General features: G+C 42.9%; 1 protein-coding gene across 2 annotated transcripts in view; it reads left to right on the top strand.

Annotated features, from left to right (window-relative positions):
• Positions 1 to 15,256, top strand: part of ACBD6 (acyl-CoA binding domain containing 6) — a 120,367-nt gene that overhangs the window by 85,824 nt on the left and 19,287 nt on the right. Inside the window, exon 7 of one of the 2 annotated variants that reach the window (XM_075003281.1) lies at positions 4,801 to 4,873. The exons of the other annotated variant lie outside the window; for it this stretch is intronic. Coding sequence (XP_074859382.1) covers positions 4,801 to 4,873 — 73 coding nt within the window. The remainder of the gene's footprint in view (positions 1 to 4,800; positions 4,874 to 15,256) is intronic. 2 annotated transcript variants of the gene reach the window in all.

Below are 15,256 nucleotides of genomic sequence, written 5' to 3' on the forward strand. Positions count from 1 at the left end.
AGAAGAATTGGGAGAGTTTTGAAGAGGAAAAGAGGCAAAAAAACCGGTTCATTTGGATAGGAATATATCTCAGCTATACTAGGAATTAAAAAATAATCTTGGGATGAGGCAGCCACGTAATACAGACGTTGAGCTTCAAACTTATTTTAATTTGAAACTTCTCATGGTGACACTGAATTTCTGGAAAGATGTGCTTTTCAGTCTTCTTCCGGGCTACTACTCCTATGGCTGGACCAGATATAAGAGGGAAAGAATGCAGCAAATGGCCCTTTCTTTGGAAAGAGAATAGAAGAAGCACCCCAGAATGCCTGGTGTTGGATGCTATGCTCTGGGATGTCATCCCTGGCTTGAATGTAGACGTTTCAAGTCTTATAAGTCTTAAAGATGCTATGGATGACTGTTCTAAGTATGCTTTAGTCGTGCTCTCCCAGTTGGGGAATTATCAGTTTAGGCTGGCCACAATTCATCCATCTGGTCTGACCCAGATTCCCCTATTTTACTTATTAACAATTCCCATGTGATCAAAATATTATGTACACGCATTGCTCTATAATTTCTGCTTTACTTGTGCCTTTCATTGAATATCATTCTAGAGAATTCTTGACTTTTAATTGATGTCAGGTACGAACTGATATTGGGATAGTGAACTTGGAGTTGCTGCTAGTCTGTTAATGGTGCCAGATGATAAGAGAGCACATACGGGATCATTTTGTGTGTATGTGTATATTGTTTTTAGCAACATTCTCTCAAACGTGGGCAGGTTGGCAGCGCTGCCGTTCCATTAGAATGTTTGTTTTCCATTGCCTTAGGCGAGAAAAGGTGTTTCAGTTTTCTGAGAACAGCAAAACTGGAACAAAGGGAAAAGGGAGTAATTATGGCCCATTGACCAGAAAAAATGCTTCCATGAGAACGGGTATCCGTGTATATCTTCATCGTTGTGGTTGCTGGATTTTCCTATTGTGCTGTCTGTCCATCTCCATTTTGTTGAAATATGCCAACCAACTGGAACTCAGTTCTCTTCTAGGTGTCCTTCACAATTACCCTTGGGTAGCTCTTCCTCACTTCCTTTTTCTTTTCTTGCAATTCTAATAATAAATTTTTTTGCAGCTTCATTGTCCAGCTCTTAACTGTTGTCCATCATCTGTCTTAATGAGCACCTGCATTTTGCTTCCCTAGTCCTTGTGGCTAAGAGTACCCACAAATCTCTCTTCTCTTAAAGGTATCTGACTCTCCATCATATTTACTCCATGGTAACAGCTAGAGAAGAGGGAAGGTAAAGCAATAAATAGTTTACCTTTGGCACTGGGGTACTGGCAGTGCTGTAGACGATTTCTGAGCAGTGGATTAGATCAAGGTTCAAAACGCTTTAAAGAGGTATCTGTTAAATCTGTCTTATTTTCTGATAGCCAACAAGTGGCTCCTTTAAACATCTAGAGTTCTCTGGGGATTCATGTTATTAATATCTGAGTTATGATAAGGTGGCTGTGCTGATGCCTGGTTTTATAGGCAGCATGATTAATTTTTCTTTCCTTTTTTAATACTTCTAAGCCTGATGCCTCTGCACGTCCTCACAGGAATGTTTTGCTGCTCTGATCCATTCTCTATGTCACTCTCATTTTCCAACTAGTTGATTCAATAATGTCATGGATTTTAGTTCCACCAGTGGCACAACTTTGGAAGGGTCTGGAAGTGATGGCCTTGAAATGTGCAATTCTGCCCCTGCAAAGTTCCCTGGTAGGTTTAGGAGCTCAGTGCCCGGTGTTCTATCAGGAATGTTTTGTATTTAATATTTCTTTCTTCCTGCTTTACAAACTGTGTACATACACCACCACTGAAATGCAGATATTTCTGGGGTATAAACTGGTCACAGGTAGATAACTGACTCAAACTATGTTGAACAGTTGATCAAGGAGGAAAGATTGCGTCTAGGGTGGCGAGAGACTGAATCATCGCCGAGGCTGTCTCTTACCTTTTTAGGCTGCTTCAGCTCCCAGCCCCAACTCCACGGCAAGTCCCTCCTGACCCAGGCTATGGGGAAGGAAGAGGAAAAGGAGTGGAGGAGGGTGGGATCTCCCGGGCAGGAGTGGAGCTTTTGTGGAGAATAGGCAGCACAGGGGTGCGGCCTTGGGTGGAGGCGGTGGGACAAGGGAAGTTCTGGTTCTTCTGCTGGACTCTCTGGTTCTTAATTATTACCAAGCTGGCAACCTTAGTTTTGGCTGAGAAAGCTAAGACCTTAAGAAATATACTCTGGGGTCTGTGTGGGTTTGATTATTACGAAAGACCTCAGTGTGCTACCCTTACTAAAACAGCAGCTTCTTCCCTTACACAGATCTTGAACATTCAAGCAGAGCAATTCTGATGTCCGGTTTTCAGAGTCTCGTTCAAAAGACTCAGTCGCCTTGGGTTCGATTTCACTAGCTTGGCAAGCTTGAAGGTCAGAGTTGTCCGCGTCAGAATCGGATATGTGGCCCAAGGAGTCAACGTGCTCCAGTCCGTTGCCCGCATCATTCTGCCGCTTCCTCCAGTAAATAGAATAGATCCGTTTTTGGAGCTGTAAAGAATTACATTTGTATTTGTCATCAGCTGTTTTCATCCTGATTGCGCTCGCCTTGATTTCAAGGGATTTTTGCTAGAGGTAACTACCAAAAAACAAGAAGCTCAGCAATTGCTGAGAAGTGTGATTTAAGATGAGGGTATTGACTTTTACATATGCTAATTTTTTTTTAAAGATGGAGGTCTTAATTCGCTAAGCTTAGAATCTAGATCTCCCTAATTTCTTAAAGGGCAGATTTAAATCTATTATATTCTGCTCTGTTTATGTGTAATGCAGCAGTGATATATAGCATAGTATTAACCCTGTTGCAACAGATTTCTCAGTCCAAATAAATTTCCACACAGGGGAATCCAAGCCTCTTATTCTGACTGAATTAATTACCCTTTTTTATGAGAATAGTAAACGATCAAGAATACTGAAGAGTTTTTACTGAACTTTCTCCCCATAATATTTATATTAAATTGACACTACTTTAGATGTGTATTAATCAGCAGTGAACAACAGGCAGCCCTTTAGCCCACAGTAGAGTGGGAATTAAGTTAAAATTACACTGAGTTCAGGAAACAACTGGTGTCACTTTATTGATACATCTAACTGAGTTATATGACACGGTCAAAGAATTGTGACCCAGTAAAATAAATTGTTCCATCCTAATACTACCCTGTCTTCATTCTTTCATCCTAATGTACGCTCTGGGGCTGTTGACTTGGTGCACTGTTTTAGAAATGGCTAACGAGAAAGGGGGCAGATTCAGCTCTGGTCATGCTTTACCGTTCAGTAGAACGTTTCTGAGTGTCACAGCTGCACTAACCATGCTGTGATCTTTGTTGCCATTAAGTTGATTATGCCTGCACAAGGCTTCATCCAGCTCATCTTGCAATATCACAATGGGTGTCTTCACGTTTTAAAACCATTTAAAAAAAAAATTCAGTGAGCTCAACTTTATTGGGCTCTGGAAATGGAACGAGCCATTACAGGAGTCCACTCTTTTTGGATGTTTCCTTAATACAGAAAACTTAACGGTGTTAGTGGACTCAATGTATTCATTAATGGATTCATCCTTGAACCTCGAACAGGACATTGAATGTACATTCGCATAACTGCTACACAGACTGATAGGTTCTTTTCTGAGTCTTGCTGGCCAGAAGTGGACAGGAAAGGAGAGGTTCTTTTGGGAGGAGTTTATCAACTTTCTGCCTTTACCACACTCATGTAAAAAGCTCTTTATTACAACTTTTCTAATTAACATGTTCCCCATCGCCTACAGCCAGCAATGAGATTAAATTCTGTGTGACCACAAAGGACGTTGCATGATTAAAACCCTCTCTTAGAAATTAACATATCATAGCTCTGTAGTGCTGTTCCTCTTAACAGAGAAGGGCATTGTCTCCTGAACACTCATGATGTGAAAAACTCCATAGAAAGCCACTTACCTATTGTTTAGTTTTATCCTGGTGCCCATCACCATGGTATCTGGGTGCCTTCCCTTTAAAATAAGTAGTGATAGTGAAGCCCATAGTTCACACTATGGCACCTCTTTATTGGGTCAGAGCTCTGCTTGGGATGGGGCATTTCGAGGGAGTGGAGATAGGGGCTGGAGAATGAAAAGGGTATTCCAATGGTGTTCCTTAGGGTGGTAGGGCTTTTTGGTTAATTGCTTTGGAAATAGACCTTAGACTGATATCCGAAGCTGAATTAGAGCCAGTGAAAGGGACTTGTGCGCGGGTCTGATGTACTCACAGTGACCTGAGCCGTGGAGAAGACAGGCAGCCCTGTCATGCCAGCTGGCATCTGCACATCATTGTCACGTTCAGCTTCAGATGCAGTGAATTACAGTAAGCCAGCCTGGAAGTGATAAAGACGTTGATTGCTGTGGTCGTTGTCTTGTCCAGGAGGAAGGGATAAAGTTTCCTGTCGGGATGGGGGGTGGAAACTCTTGCTTACCTGGTCATTCAGGCTTAGTGTATAATTCCCAGACCCTGAGGCTTCATGTCTCCCTGATCGTTGGGGAGTAGAAGGTGGAGACAACATCTTGGCCAGTTCTTTGGTGTCTTTCCCCATTCCAAATGAGCTCTTTGGTAACTGGAAAGGCGAAAGAAATGATGCTGCCTGTTAACATGTGCCAAAACTGTTCCCTGTGAATAAATCTTTACTTTTAATGGGATCAGTTCTGCAAGGTGCGTCTGCAGTCATGGGACGTTAGCGCCTTTCACTATCAAACCCCATTTAATTTTGTTTTCCCTTAGACCTTTTCCTCGGCACAGCACTTTGGAAACTACGTAGACTGTAGGCCCAACCCCTGCTGTAACCCTCAGTCACATGAGTAGTCTGACTGCAGCCATTGCGTGCGTGAGTATTGGTTTGGCCGGCCCTATATGGATGGGACCAAGGCTACAGAAAAAAGGTGCACGAGTAGGGATTTTCTAAACAGGCTATATGGACAGAAATTATGCATTACTGAGGTTCTGTTCAGCAGCACTACCCAACAATGGAGGACAAGAAGTGGAGATGACCACCATGTTGCTTATGTTGCCGTGATTGTTTTTCTTAAAGATCTGCTCAGGAAAGACCAAAGTGGTGTTTTCAGTGTTTCTCCAGCTGTTTTATTCTGCGAATTATGGGTCAGATTCTCTCGTAGTGGAATTCATTGACTTGGACTTTTTTGTGTTATTTATGTCTGAGGCCAGCATGCACATTCAAAAAAAGAAAGGGGGAATCACGTATCATGCTTGATTTTTTTTTAAGTAGATATTCAGGTCTTATGTAATCTTATTTTTTTCCTGAGAGAGGTGAAAGTAGCTTATGAAACCACACCTCAAGAAAGTGCTCATTTAGAGAAATGCCTTTTATTTAAGTTTTATGTAAAATTTTGGATTGGTTTTGTTAAAATTTAACTCAAATGCCAGACAAACAGTTGGAAGAAAACCTGACAAGGGTAAAATGTAGCCCCTTAATACCCAGCCCTTTCATTTGATGGCAGACTGTGCACGCCTGTCGGTATGTCTGTGTCTTACGGAAGAAACTTTCTGTGAAAGGCTGACCTGATGAGACATCACTGATATTCTCATCTTAAAAAAGGAGAAAAAGTTCAGGTCTTATTTGAACATCAGGAAGAAGCCAAAAAAGTCACAAACCTAATCCCCTTCTCTCCCTTGTTCAGAGTGACCTTTGAAAATATTGATCTTTTCATGGATCATGCCTTCCTTCTCTTCCTGCTAGTTGGGTCTCAGAACTTTTCTTATTGCAGACCATCACAAAGGGCTCCAAAGAGCTGATTTGATTAAAAGAACCATTGCTGTAGTATGTCCCTGGACTTGCAGGCAGCATAATCATGCCCTCTCCTCTTGCAGCCTCACCAGTCCTTGTCAGTTTTCCTCCTGGGCTAAATGGGTCCTGATTTATTATTAGCACTTGTAAGGAAATGGAAAAGGATGGATTTTTAAAGCACTAATTGGTCTTCTGTTATCTTAGTGCTGCTGTGTTTTAAGCAGTAGATTCAGCCTGTATTACTAAAGCTGTTCGCCAGGGCTGATGTTGTGATAGTTGGAAACAGGCATAATTTCAAGTCTTCCACAATGACATTTTTGAGGCATCCAAGAGGTTTTCATATTGCTAGGACATACGTTATATATAGCAAATGAGGGGCTTTTCTGGAGCTGTGGAGCCTTAGCATTTGAAAATGAGCTGTTCTAATCTCTTCATTTGGCACAATTGTTTCCACTACTCTTCCGCACTCCTGATTTGCTATAATGACAGCAGCTGAATTTAATCAAAGGAACACAACGTGCAGCCTCATCAAGATCTTGTTCTCCCTGTTGTGGATTTACAGATGGGTCGACAGCAAGCACCACAAAAGCACGCTACGTAGGCCAGTTGTTAACTGAGTAAGGCATCTTCTCCAGATAGCTAGCCTGTGCCGCTCAGGAGCCCGTAGTCCCTTGCTTTGTTTCTAAAGTTCTGTCTCTGATCCCAGTTCAGAGCACTGCTGCCATTCTTCAGGCTAGATCATTCTGTGTTCTACATCATGATAACACTTTGCAGCTTGACAGCGTGTCCTATCTGAGGATGTCAGACAGTGGCTTTGAAAAACTAGTGAGTTAAACTTAGTCTTTCTGTGAAGAAGGCAGGTGGTGTTATCACTGATTTACAGATTGGGAAACTCAGGCAGTGTTTATGGCAAAGCTAAGGGGGAAAGCCAAAGATCCTCTTCTCTCAGGGCTCTGCCTTTTTAATTGCAAGACCTTCCTTCCCCAATAGTGCATTTGACTGTCTTGTTGGAAGCATTTTCACCACAAGGACTTGTGTTGTGCTGTACTTTGTGCTGCTTGCCTGGTGATTGGCTCTTCTGTGTTTGCTTTTCAGTTTAAAACATTTTTGCCCTATCACTAAAAGTGGAATTGGGATGGTTTCCAAGAGCACTAACTATTTCTCCTGCCGGCCCTGGCTGAGAATCTGGAGACATTCAGGAGGCTTGGTTAGAACTGTGCCCTCATTTCTACAACTACACCTGATCATGGTCATTTGCAAGTAGTGAAATCGTAAATAATAGCCGCCATTAGAGTGGAGCTGATTTTGGTCAAAATAATGCAAACACCTGGATGGGCCATGTTCTACTCTGTCTGCTGAACTGCTAGATAAAAATCAAAATAATCCCTTTAGATTACCGATGTAATACCGAGTGGACGTTTATTCTACAGCGACTGCCATGCAGTTAACCATTCACACAGTTGCTCATGCAACTCACAGATGCTGGAGTTGTCATTTGTTGAGGAGGGGAGCCAGGCGGGGGGGGTTCTCTATGTTTTAATTTTCCAAGCTGCTGCCAGCTTAATCCCATGAGCTCGCCTCCAATAATAGTAAAGGGTAGGAGCTGCCTTGCCGTGCTGGCTGCCGCTTGAGAATCACTGGTTCCTAAGGGGCGCTCCTAATGGAATTCGAGGCTTTTTCCGAGGGTGCTCATTACGCAGCCTGGGTGGGTTGCATGGGGGAGGAGGAGCGGGACTGCGGGTTCAAGGACACGCTCCCAGCTTAATGTGCACAGGCATGCTCCTGCTCGCTCCCTGATTGGCAAGGTTAACGCTGAGAGGCTGCAGCTTTTTAAACTGATTTGATTAGAACCAGTACTTTATCCCTTTCACTTCCCCCCTCCCCACTACCACCACCTCCTGATCCTTTTAACACAGCCCGTGGTCCAGTAACCATTCGTTCCGATCTCTCCTGCCACCCCACCCCCCGAACTCTTTTCCCCATTTTCTTGCTGAATTTTGACGTTTTGTAGAAGAGATTAAGAGGCAGGTCTTGGAGGCAATATCTTCATCTCTGGGGGAGGGGGGGCGTTCTGACTAGCCAAAAATTTCCTCCTTTCTCCTGTGCAGTCTGCTCATTGGCAGCTGTTGATGGGTGGGGCTCTGATCTCTGCTTAGGAACCAGAGGGCAGAGGGCTTCAACTTTACTGAAGTGACCAGTTCAAAGAGGCAGCTTCTGTTTGTGAAAGGATGCTTTGTGTCCTGTGGGTCCTCTTTGCCGCAAAAGTGACCTGCCTAATTAATTGTGTGACGAGCCATACTTACCCCTCCAAAGTGACCTGCAGAGTGTGTGTGTGAGAGAGAGAGGCTGTGTCATCTCTAAAGCACTACCAGGAAATGTATTGATGTATCATGCCAGGAGCAACAGATATGCCAGTGCCAATCTTTTTTTCACAATAATCTCATTTTCTTAATCACCAACCTTGATTGGTTTTGCCTTCTCTTGAGTAACTTAACATGTGCATTCTTTAAAAAACAAAGCAAACACCACACGCACGCACGCACGCACACACGGCTAACACTGACTTTACTGCTTGTCTTGAAAGTCTGTTGCTGATGTTGGTTTCTAGAGAGTTGTCTGTCATACTAACAGCATTTGATCCAGTTTAATAGTAGTTAAAATAGTTGGAATTGCTTTGGAAGGAGTAGTAATCTTCAGTTGTACTGCTCGCAGTATGGCTAACAGAGTGATGTTGGTGTGAGACGGATAAAGGAAATAGCTTTGACTTTAAAGCTCATGCTGTTCCCAGAGAGCAGCTGTTCAATTTAGGCAGGCCCAGCCTTAAATGAACAGACCATCCTGTTTCTGTCTTTAATGTGTGTTCTCGGGCGAGAAATATAGCAGGAACTGTTGATTTTAAAAATATTAATGTTAGCTACCCACGTTTTGTGAGTGAGCCTGGGCTTAAATTTTGATAATCGTAAAAGAAAATGATGTTGATGGTCACCTCTTAGGCTATGGCTACACTAAGCTAAGAGTTGCCCACAGATATGTCGATTTTACCTATGCAATTGCTGTTGCTTTAATTGCATGTCTGCGCTTGGTTAACTTGGCTGCCTAAGCCGGAGAAGGTTGATAGGAGAGTTTCTCCTGTCAACCTCCCTTACTTCTTGCATCTCGTGAGGAGCAAAGGGGTTGATTTTTGCGCATCTCAAAATCGACCCCTAGAAGATTGACCCTTCAAGATGGTCCAGAGTAGTGTAGACTTGCCCTACTGACCACTTGTGCGAGTACACGGACAGTTGAGTGTTTCAGCAGTGCTGTCAGTGTTGGCTCTGGAGATGCCAAGGCTAGAAAACTAAAAGCAATGTGAGTTGTGATTGTCTTGATCTCTAGGAAGGGAACATTCTTCATATAAGCTCATGCACTACATCTGTCTTGAACCATGCAATAAGCACTGCTTATGCTCATGCATACAGTCTCTAACGTCTGAAATCCCTGGACTCTCTCTCAGTATTGAGCTAGCTTTAGTCATCTTTCAAATGCTCCTGTGAAACTTGAAGCCTCATACCAGCATACAGCCAAGAAGGCACAGGAAAACCTTGTCCATCTCTGCATCAGCCCTGTGGTTTGTGGGGAGGGGGCCTTCATCCACCTGCCCTTTCCTACAGAGTAGCCTGTTTTAGGAGAGAGGAAGGAAGGAAGGAAGGAAATCAGGATTACTGAGTTTCCACATTTGTTAAAAGTGAGTTGCAGAATAACTCATGCGTGAAATATTTGCAGGATAACCTGTCCTTTGCATGTGTGCTTCAGCTCTGCAGAAAGGCATTACAGCTGAATCTGCAACAAAGAGGAAGCCGTGCTAGTCTATACACTATCAAAACAAAAAGCAGTCAAGTAGCACTTTAAAGACTAACAAAATGGTTTATCAGGTGAGCTTTTGTGGGACAGACCCACTTCTTCAGACCATAGCCAGGTCTGGCTATGGTCTGAAGAAGTGGGTCTGTCCCACGAAAGCTCACCTGATAAACCATTTTGCTAGTCTTTAAAGTGCTACTTGACTGCTTTTTGTTTTGATAGTTGAATCTGTGGCATTCACCAATAAGTGCGTGAACCTAACGCAACGCACAGAAGACTAAGCAAAACCCCATCTAATGAAGTAACATAAACAGCATAGAACAAAAACCCTCCCCTACACAATTTATTAAACCTTGACATACTGCATTACTTAAATGTTATCGGGGAGAATTAAAACCCTTTTGACTGGGTTTTGCAATGCAGGGAAATTTTAGTGACATTTAAAAGGTTTCTCTTGTGTTACTCTAATAGGATAAATAAAAAAGGCTTGTTTTAGACCAGCAAATGGGGGGACAATCCAATTTCCCTGATTCCATCAAGACACTCTTAAAGCATTAGCTTGTGTGGTTAAAAAAAAAAAAATGACCCCTCTATCTGATGGTTTCAGAAAGTGTCCTGATGTATAGGTATTTACCCAGCCCAGCAGAGTGTTACGACAGCATGCTTCTCGGAGGAAAACGTCCACCAGTCCCAAATAAACTGTTAGTTCATTATCAAAGTGTCTTAGGAGATAACAGATAGCTGTGCTGTACCCTGCTAGTAACAAACTGCTGCAGAAAGGGGACCAGGAAGGAAACACAGCAGACAGTTTATTACTCACTGTAGCATTAAGCACATTTCTGCTGTATCTATCAGCACAGTTGTATTAACACAGTAAAGCAGCACTTCTTAACATTTGTTCCTCTCATGTCAGGGGAAAAAAAAAGTTGCATGAGATTGAAATATCTATTGTGTTAGAATGTACCCCCAAAAGTGCTCTTAAGTTTACATTTTTAAATAGCATTTTGGCACCTGCTTCTCTCTCTCTCTCTCTCATACACACACACACTGAACACTGTATTTGCTGTTGATATTTGTTTCTGTCAGTCGGAAAGATTAATGTATCAACACTTATTTTTGAGGGACTGCATGGCTCTGGGGATCAGTAATGGGAGAGCAGAGCCTTTCACCTCTAGGTCACCAACTGAACTCCGGCCCTAGTCCATAGTGACTGAAAGTACTTACCATCTACTTCTGTTCACTGCTCTACCGTATGCGAAAGGAGTTAGTCTCAGTTCTGTACATAGTGGGCAGATGTCCATAGCCCAGCAGGCTGTGTTCATAGCCGAACAGGCTCAGTGTTCCCCTAAGCTGGGCATTTGGGCAGCCGGTCAGGAGAAACTCAAATGCCACCCCACTGATTAGCAGCACCCACAGCTAAGTTTGTGTTTTGTTTGGCGGTGCACATTTGCACACCCCTCAGTTAACATAAAATTATTCTGCACATGGGTGGAAAAAATTTGCACATGAATGGGAAAGATTAGAAGGGACGTTGCCCATTGTTCAACTTTCTGTTTACCACCAGATGGACCCCACTCCTTTTGTTAAGTGTGGGCTACACTCGGAAATTAGGTTGGTTTAACTTGTTGTTCAGGGGTGTGAAAAATCTACACCCCTAAGTTAGCACAGTTAAGATGATATAAATCTTAATGTAGAGAGCACTAGCTTATTGGAAGACTTCTTCCACTGAGTTAACCACTGCATCTCAGAGGGGTGTTTTACTACACCAAGAGAACCCCTGTCTGCTAAAATTCCTTTAAGTGTCATATGAACAACAAAGCTGTTGGGAATTCAGAGTGAAACTTCATCCTTAACTCATGTGTATTGCAACCTAACTCTGCCCTAAGATACATGCACACTCTCACCTCAGAAGTGGGAGACCTGGGCATTATGCCTTAACATCTCACTCGGAAGAAAGTAAATATGTCAGAATGCCCTTTCATATCACAAGATTAATTGTGAGAAGGGGTTACCACGCTTGTTTCTATGTATATATTAAAGCAAAAGTGCACATGGAATCTCTGCAATACCACTTCGAGATTACATCAGGTCCCTTCATTTATCTGTGTCCTCCTGAAAGGGATTCTTTTAATTTTAAATTGAGACCACATTAGGACCTTGGTTCAGACTTCCACAAACTTCACGTCAGACGAAATAGAAACTGCAACCCAACTTAACCTGATTTTGGTTTTGCAAAACCCAAACCTGGCTTTAATGAGGTTTTGCAGGACAAACCCAAAGCGTTTTATCCAAGCCTTCCAAATATGCTAATTCTGGGTTTTGCAAAAATCAAGAAACTGGAGTGGTTTTATAGGGGTTCTGGTTTATCCAAACTGTTGAAGGTTTGTGACGCCAAAACATGGTCTCATAAACCTGGATTATGATTAATTTGAAGGGCACATAAAGGAAGCTGAATTTCTTCAGCATTCTGGTTTAGCTCTTGTGGAGTTTCACCTAATCCTCTCTTCACCTCAGCCAGCTGAGGGAAGACGGAGTTGGAACCTGAGTGCTCAGCCAACGTGTTGATTCAAACTTCTTTAGCGTTCAGCCGTTTCAAAATCATTCTTTGCCTACACAGCCATAGCCAACATTGTATCTTTTGGGCTGCTGAAATTTTGTCTTAAAGAGGCCACTTGAAAGCAAGAGGCAGTGCTTTGAAGATGTAAGGTGTTGAAAAATACTAAATTATCTTATAACTGAATTGTTTCAAATGTAATATATCCTTTGCATTTCCACAGGGCTGGGTAGTTGATTCTCCTGAAGGATTGAGAGCCTGTGCCTAGCGGGGGACTCCTCTAAAATGAGCTTGACTTTGCTTCGAAACTGGGGACTGCTACCACCTGCTTAATGCTGCTCTATGCAGCAACGTTTCTGCACACACCTCTCCTCTGTTTTAATCAGCTGCAGTAAGTGGAATGTTGACTTGGTAGCTGGTTTTGGATCTGGTGCGGCTGGGCTTTCACTCTAGCGAGCAGAGAGAGCCTTATTCTGCGAATCGTTTGATGGGCCAGTATGGCTGTGGTTTTGTTTAATCTCTCCTCTCCATTCCCCGCATGCTGCCCTGATATCCGACAGCCGGTCCACATGGGCGCCATGCCAGTGGTGACTTTACAGGCTTTGTGGCAGAGATTATTTAAAGGAGATTAACCCTTCTAAACCCCTTAGATTTTAATTATTTCTGTATGTATTTATAAAACCTGCAGTCTGCTAGTTCCAGGACACAACTGTCTGAGTGCCCATCCTTAACCTGGTTTCACAAATGTACAGTACAGGGCAGCTGCATTACACGACAGGGCCTGGTTTGGTCTGGTTTTATTTCTGTATTGCCATTCTGTTGTAGTTCACATCTGGAGAGGCAAAATAAAACGGTGGCTTCAAATGATAAAAAGGAGCTAATAACCTGAGTGATTTAGAAATCTGGCTATTAACACCATGGCATTCACTGAATTATTAGATTGGTGTAGGATCGTTCATTAATTGCGTTCTAGTGTTGTGCAAGGTGGCTCTTTCATCCCTTTACTCCAAGCACAAAGTTCCTTATTTCTCTTGTAAGGACTGTCCTTCAGTGTGGGGGTCTCTTTATAGTTGACTTATTCATGTGGCTTAGGCAGGCCTTTTATTTTTCTTTCCATCTTATTTCAGGTCTCCTAGACAGCTAGCATCCATAAGAAACATGCAGATTTTATTTCAACTTTGGTGTCTAGAATTTGTCTGTTCCCTGCAGGTGCCACTCAAAGGGAAAGAGAAGGAAGTTAGATGAGGATCTAGCTTCTCGCCTTGCCCCCTGTTTTTTTAATTAGTCCTGGGACAGTGTATTTTTAGGAGGGTCCAGGGGCTGAGGGTTTTTTTTTTTATTGGTGATCTGGGGTGGCCTGTTCTGTTGTGCACATGAGTTATATAATTCCAAACAAATGGAAAGTAATAGCTTTACAGTTTTCAGAGTTAAATGTGGTCTAGCTATTGTCTGATAAGAAGAGGCAAACAGTTCGTTGGAAGGGCTGTGGATGAAACTCTCTCTAAAGGTCACATTTTTAAATCAGCTGCAACCTGGCCACCCCTTTTGCAGTCCCCTTCTGTGCTGTCAGTTAATAGTACCTATGTGTCTGTCATGTGTTTGTGTTTTAAACACAAAAATAGAGGACACCTGTAACAAAGGAGTCTTTTCCATTAGTGCTCAGGAGTGTTAGAAAAATAAAGGCTCTTCAGTTGCAAGTCTTGAAACTTGAGGTTTGCCATTTGTTGTTGACCCTGGAGTTAATAAATAAATGAAACTCTCCTTCGGGATTCGATGAGTAAATTCTGTTCTTTGAAACTCTGTGTAGGTAGTTAGTCCCCCTTGTACCTGAGTTCTTCACAAATACTGCTTTCTATTTGCAGCTTCCTTGTGAGGTAAAGGACACTAATTCCTCTATTGTAGAGGAAAGACTGAGTATGTGAGTGATTTGACTAAGGCCACATAGAAATTCTGTGGCACAGCTAGGAATTGAATCCCGAGTCCTCGTCATCTCCACAGGACCAGCCTTCTTCCCTTATCCTGATCCTTGTCAGGAGCAATCAGACAAAGGCCAGGTCTACACTAGACCTGAAAGTCGATCCTAGATTCACAATTCCAGCTGCAGCTGTTGTGGATCTGGAATCAACATATCTACAGTCGCCTCGTCTGGCCATCCTCAGTAAGGGAGTTTCTCCCGTCCACCTCCCTTACTCCTCGTGATAATGAGGAATACAGGGTCGACTGTCCAGCCCTTGATAGTTTGATTTCATGCATCCTCACTAGACACACAAATCGATCTCCCAGTAAGTGTAGATGTATCCAAAGAGAGGGAGACCACAGTTCCATTAGCTGCTGTGCCCAAACGACATACTCCGATGCTTTTCACTGACCAGGTTCTATCATTCAGATAAAATTATTTTCTCAAAAAAACACTTAAAGGTATCTGTATACCTTAGATTAAGAACTATAAAGAGTTTTCACCTGCTGCTTGGGCTGCATTTTGCACTTTCTTTCCCAGAATGCAGTAAAATCAAAATATCAAGATCTCAGTGCAAGTTCTTCCCAGGCTGCCATCTTTTGTGAAAGAACGGACCTTAACGGGAAACCCATTGTAAGGAAGGTAGCAAAGAGCCATCTAGTCGCAATCAGATGATTAGTCAGACTACCCATCTGCCTCTCACATGGCTGTGATCTTGAACTGAAACTACAGGGGCTCCGTATTCAGACCAACACTGCTGAGGAAACAAAGGGTTAAATTTCCAAGCTGTAGAAGCAGATTGTGTTTTCCTTCTATGATCTGGGCTGACAAGACATCAGTATTCTATTCATCTGTTGGGAATTAGGCTGTTAATCCAATCAATGACTCTTGAGTGAGCTGCAGCCTGCCTCCCCCACTGGGGAACAATCGGATCAGACGGTAGATTGTTTAAGAGCACAACGCTGTCCCAGTGTCAGGTGGAATTCTCCAGCATTCCCTGGTGAATTGGGGATGGGGAAAGCTGTCTCAGCCCATTTATCCTTCTCCTTAAATAACCAGGTATCTGCCTCATCCATACTAAAGCGAT

This window comes from Carettochelys insculpta, chromosome 9, assembly GCF_033958435.1.
Source record: "Carettochelys insculpta isolate YL-2023 chromosome 9, ASM3395843v1, whole genome shotgun sequence".
Taxonomy (NCBI): domain Eukaryota; kingdom Metazoa; phylum Chordata; order Testudines; family Carettochelyidae; genus Carettochelys; species Carettochelys insculpta.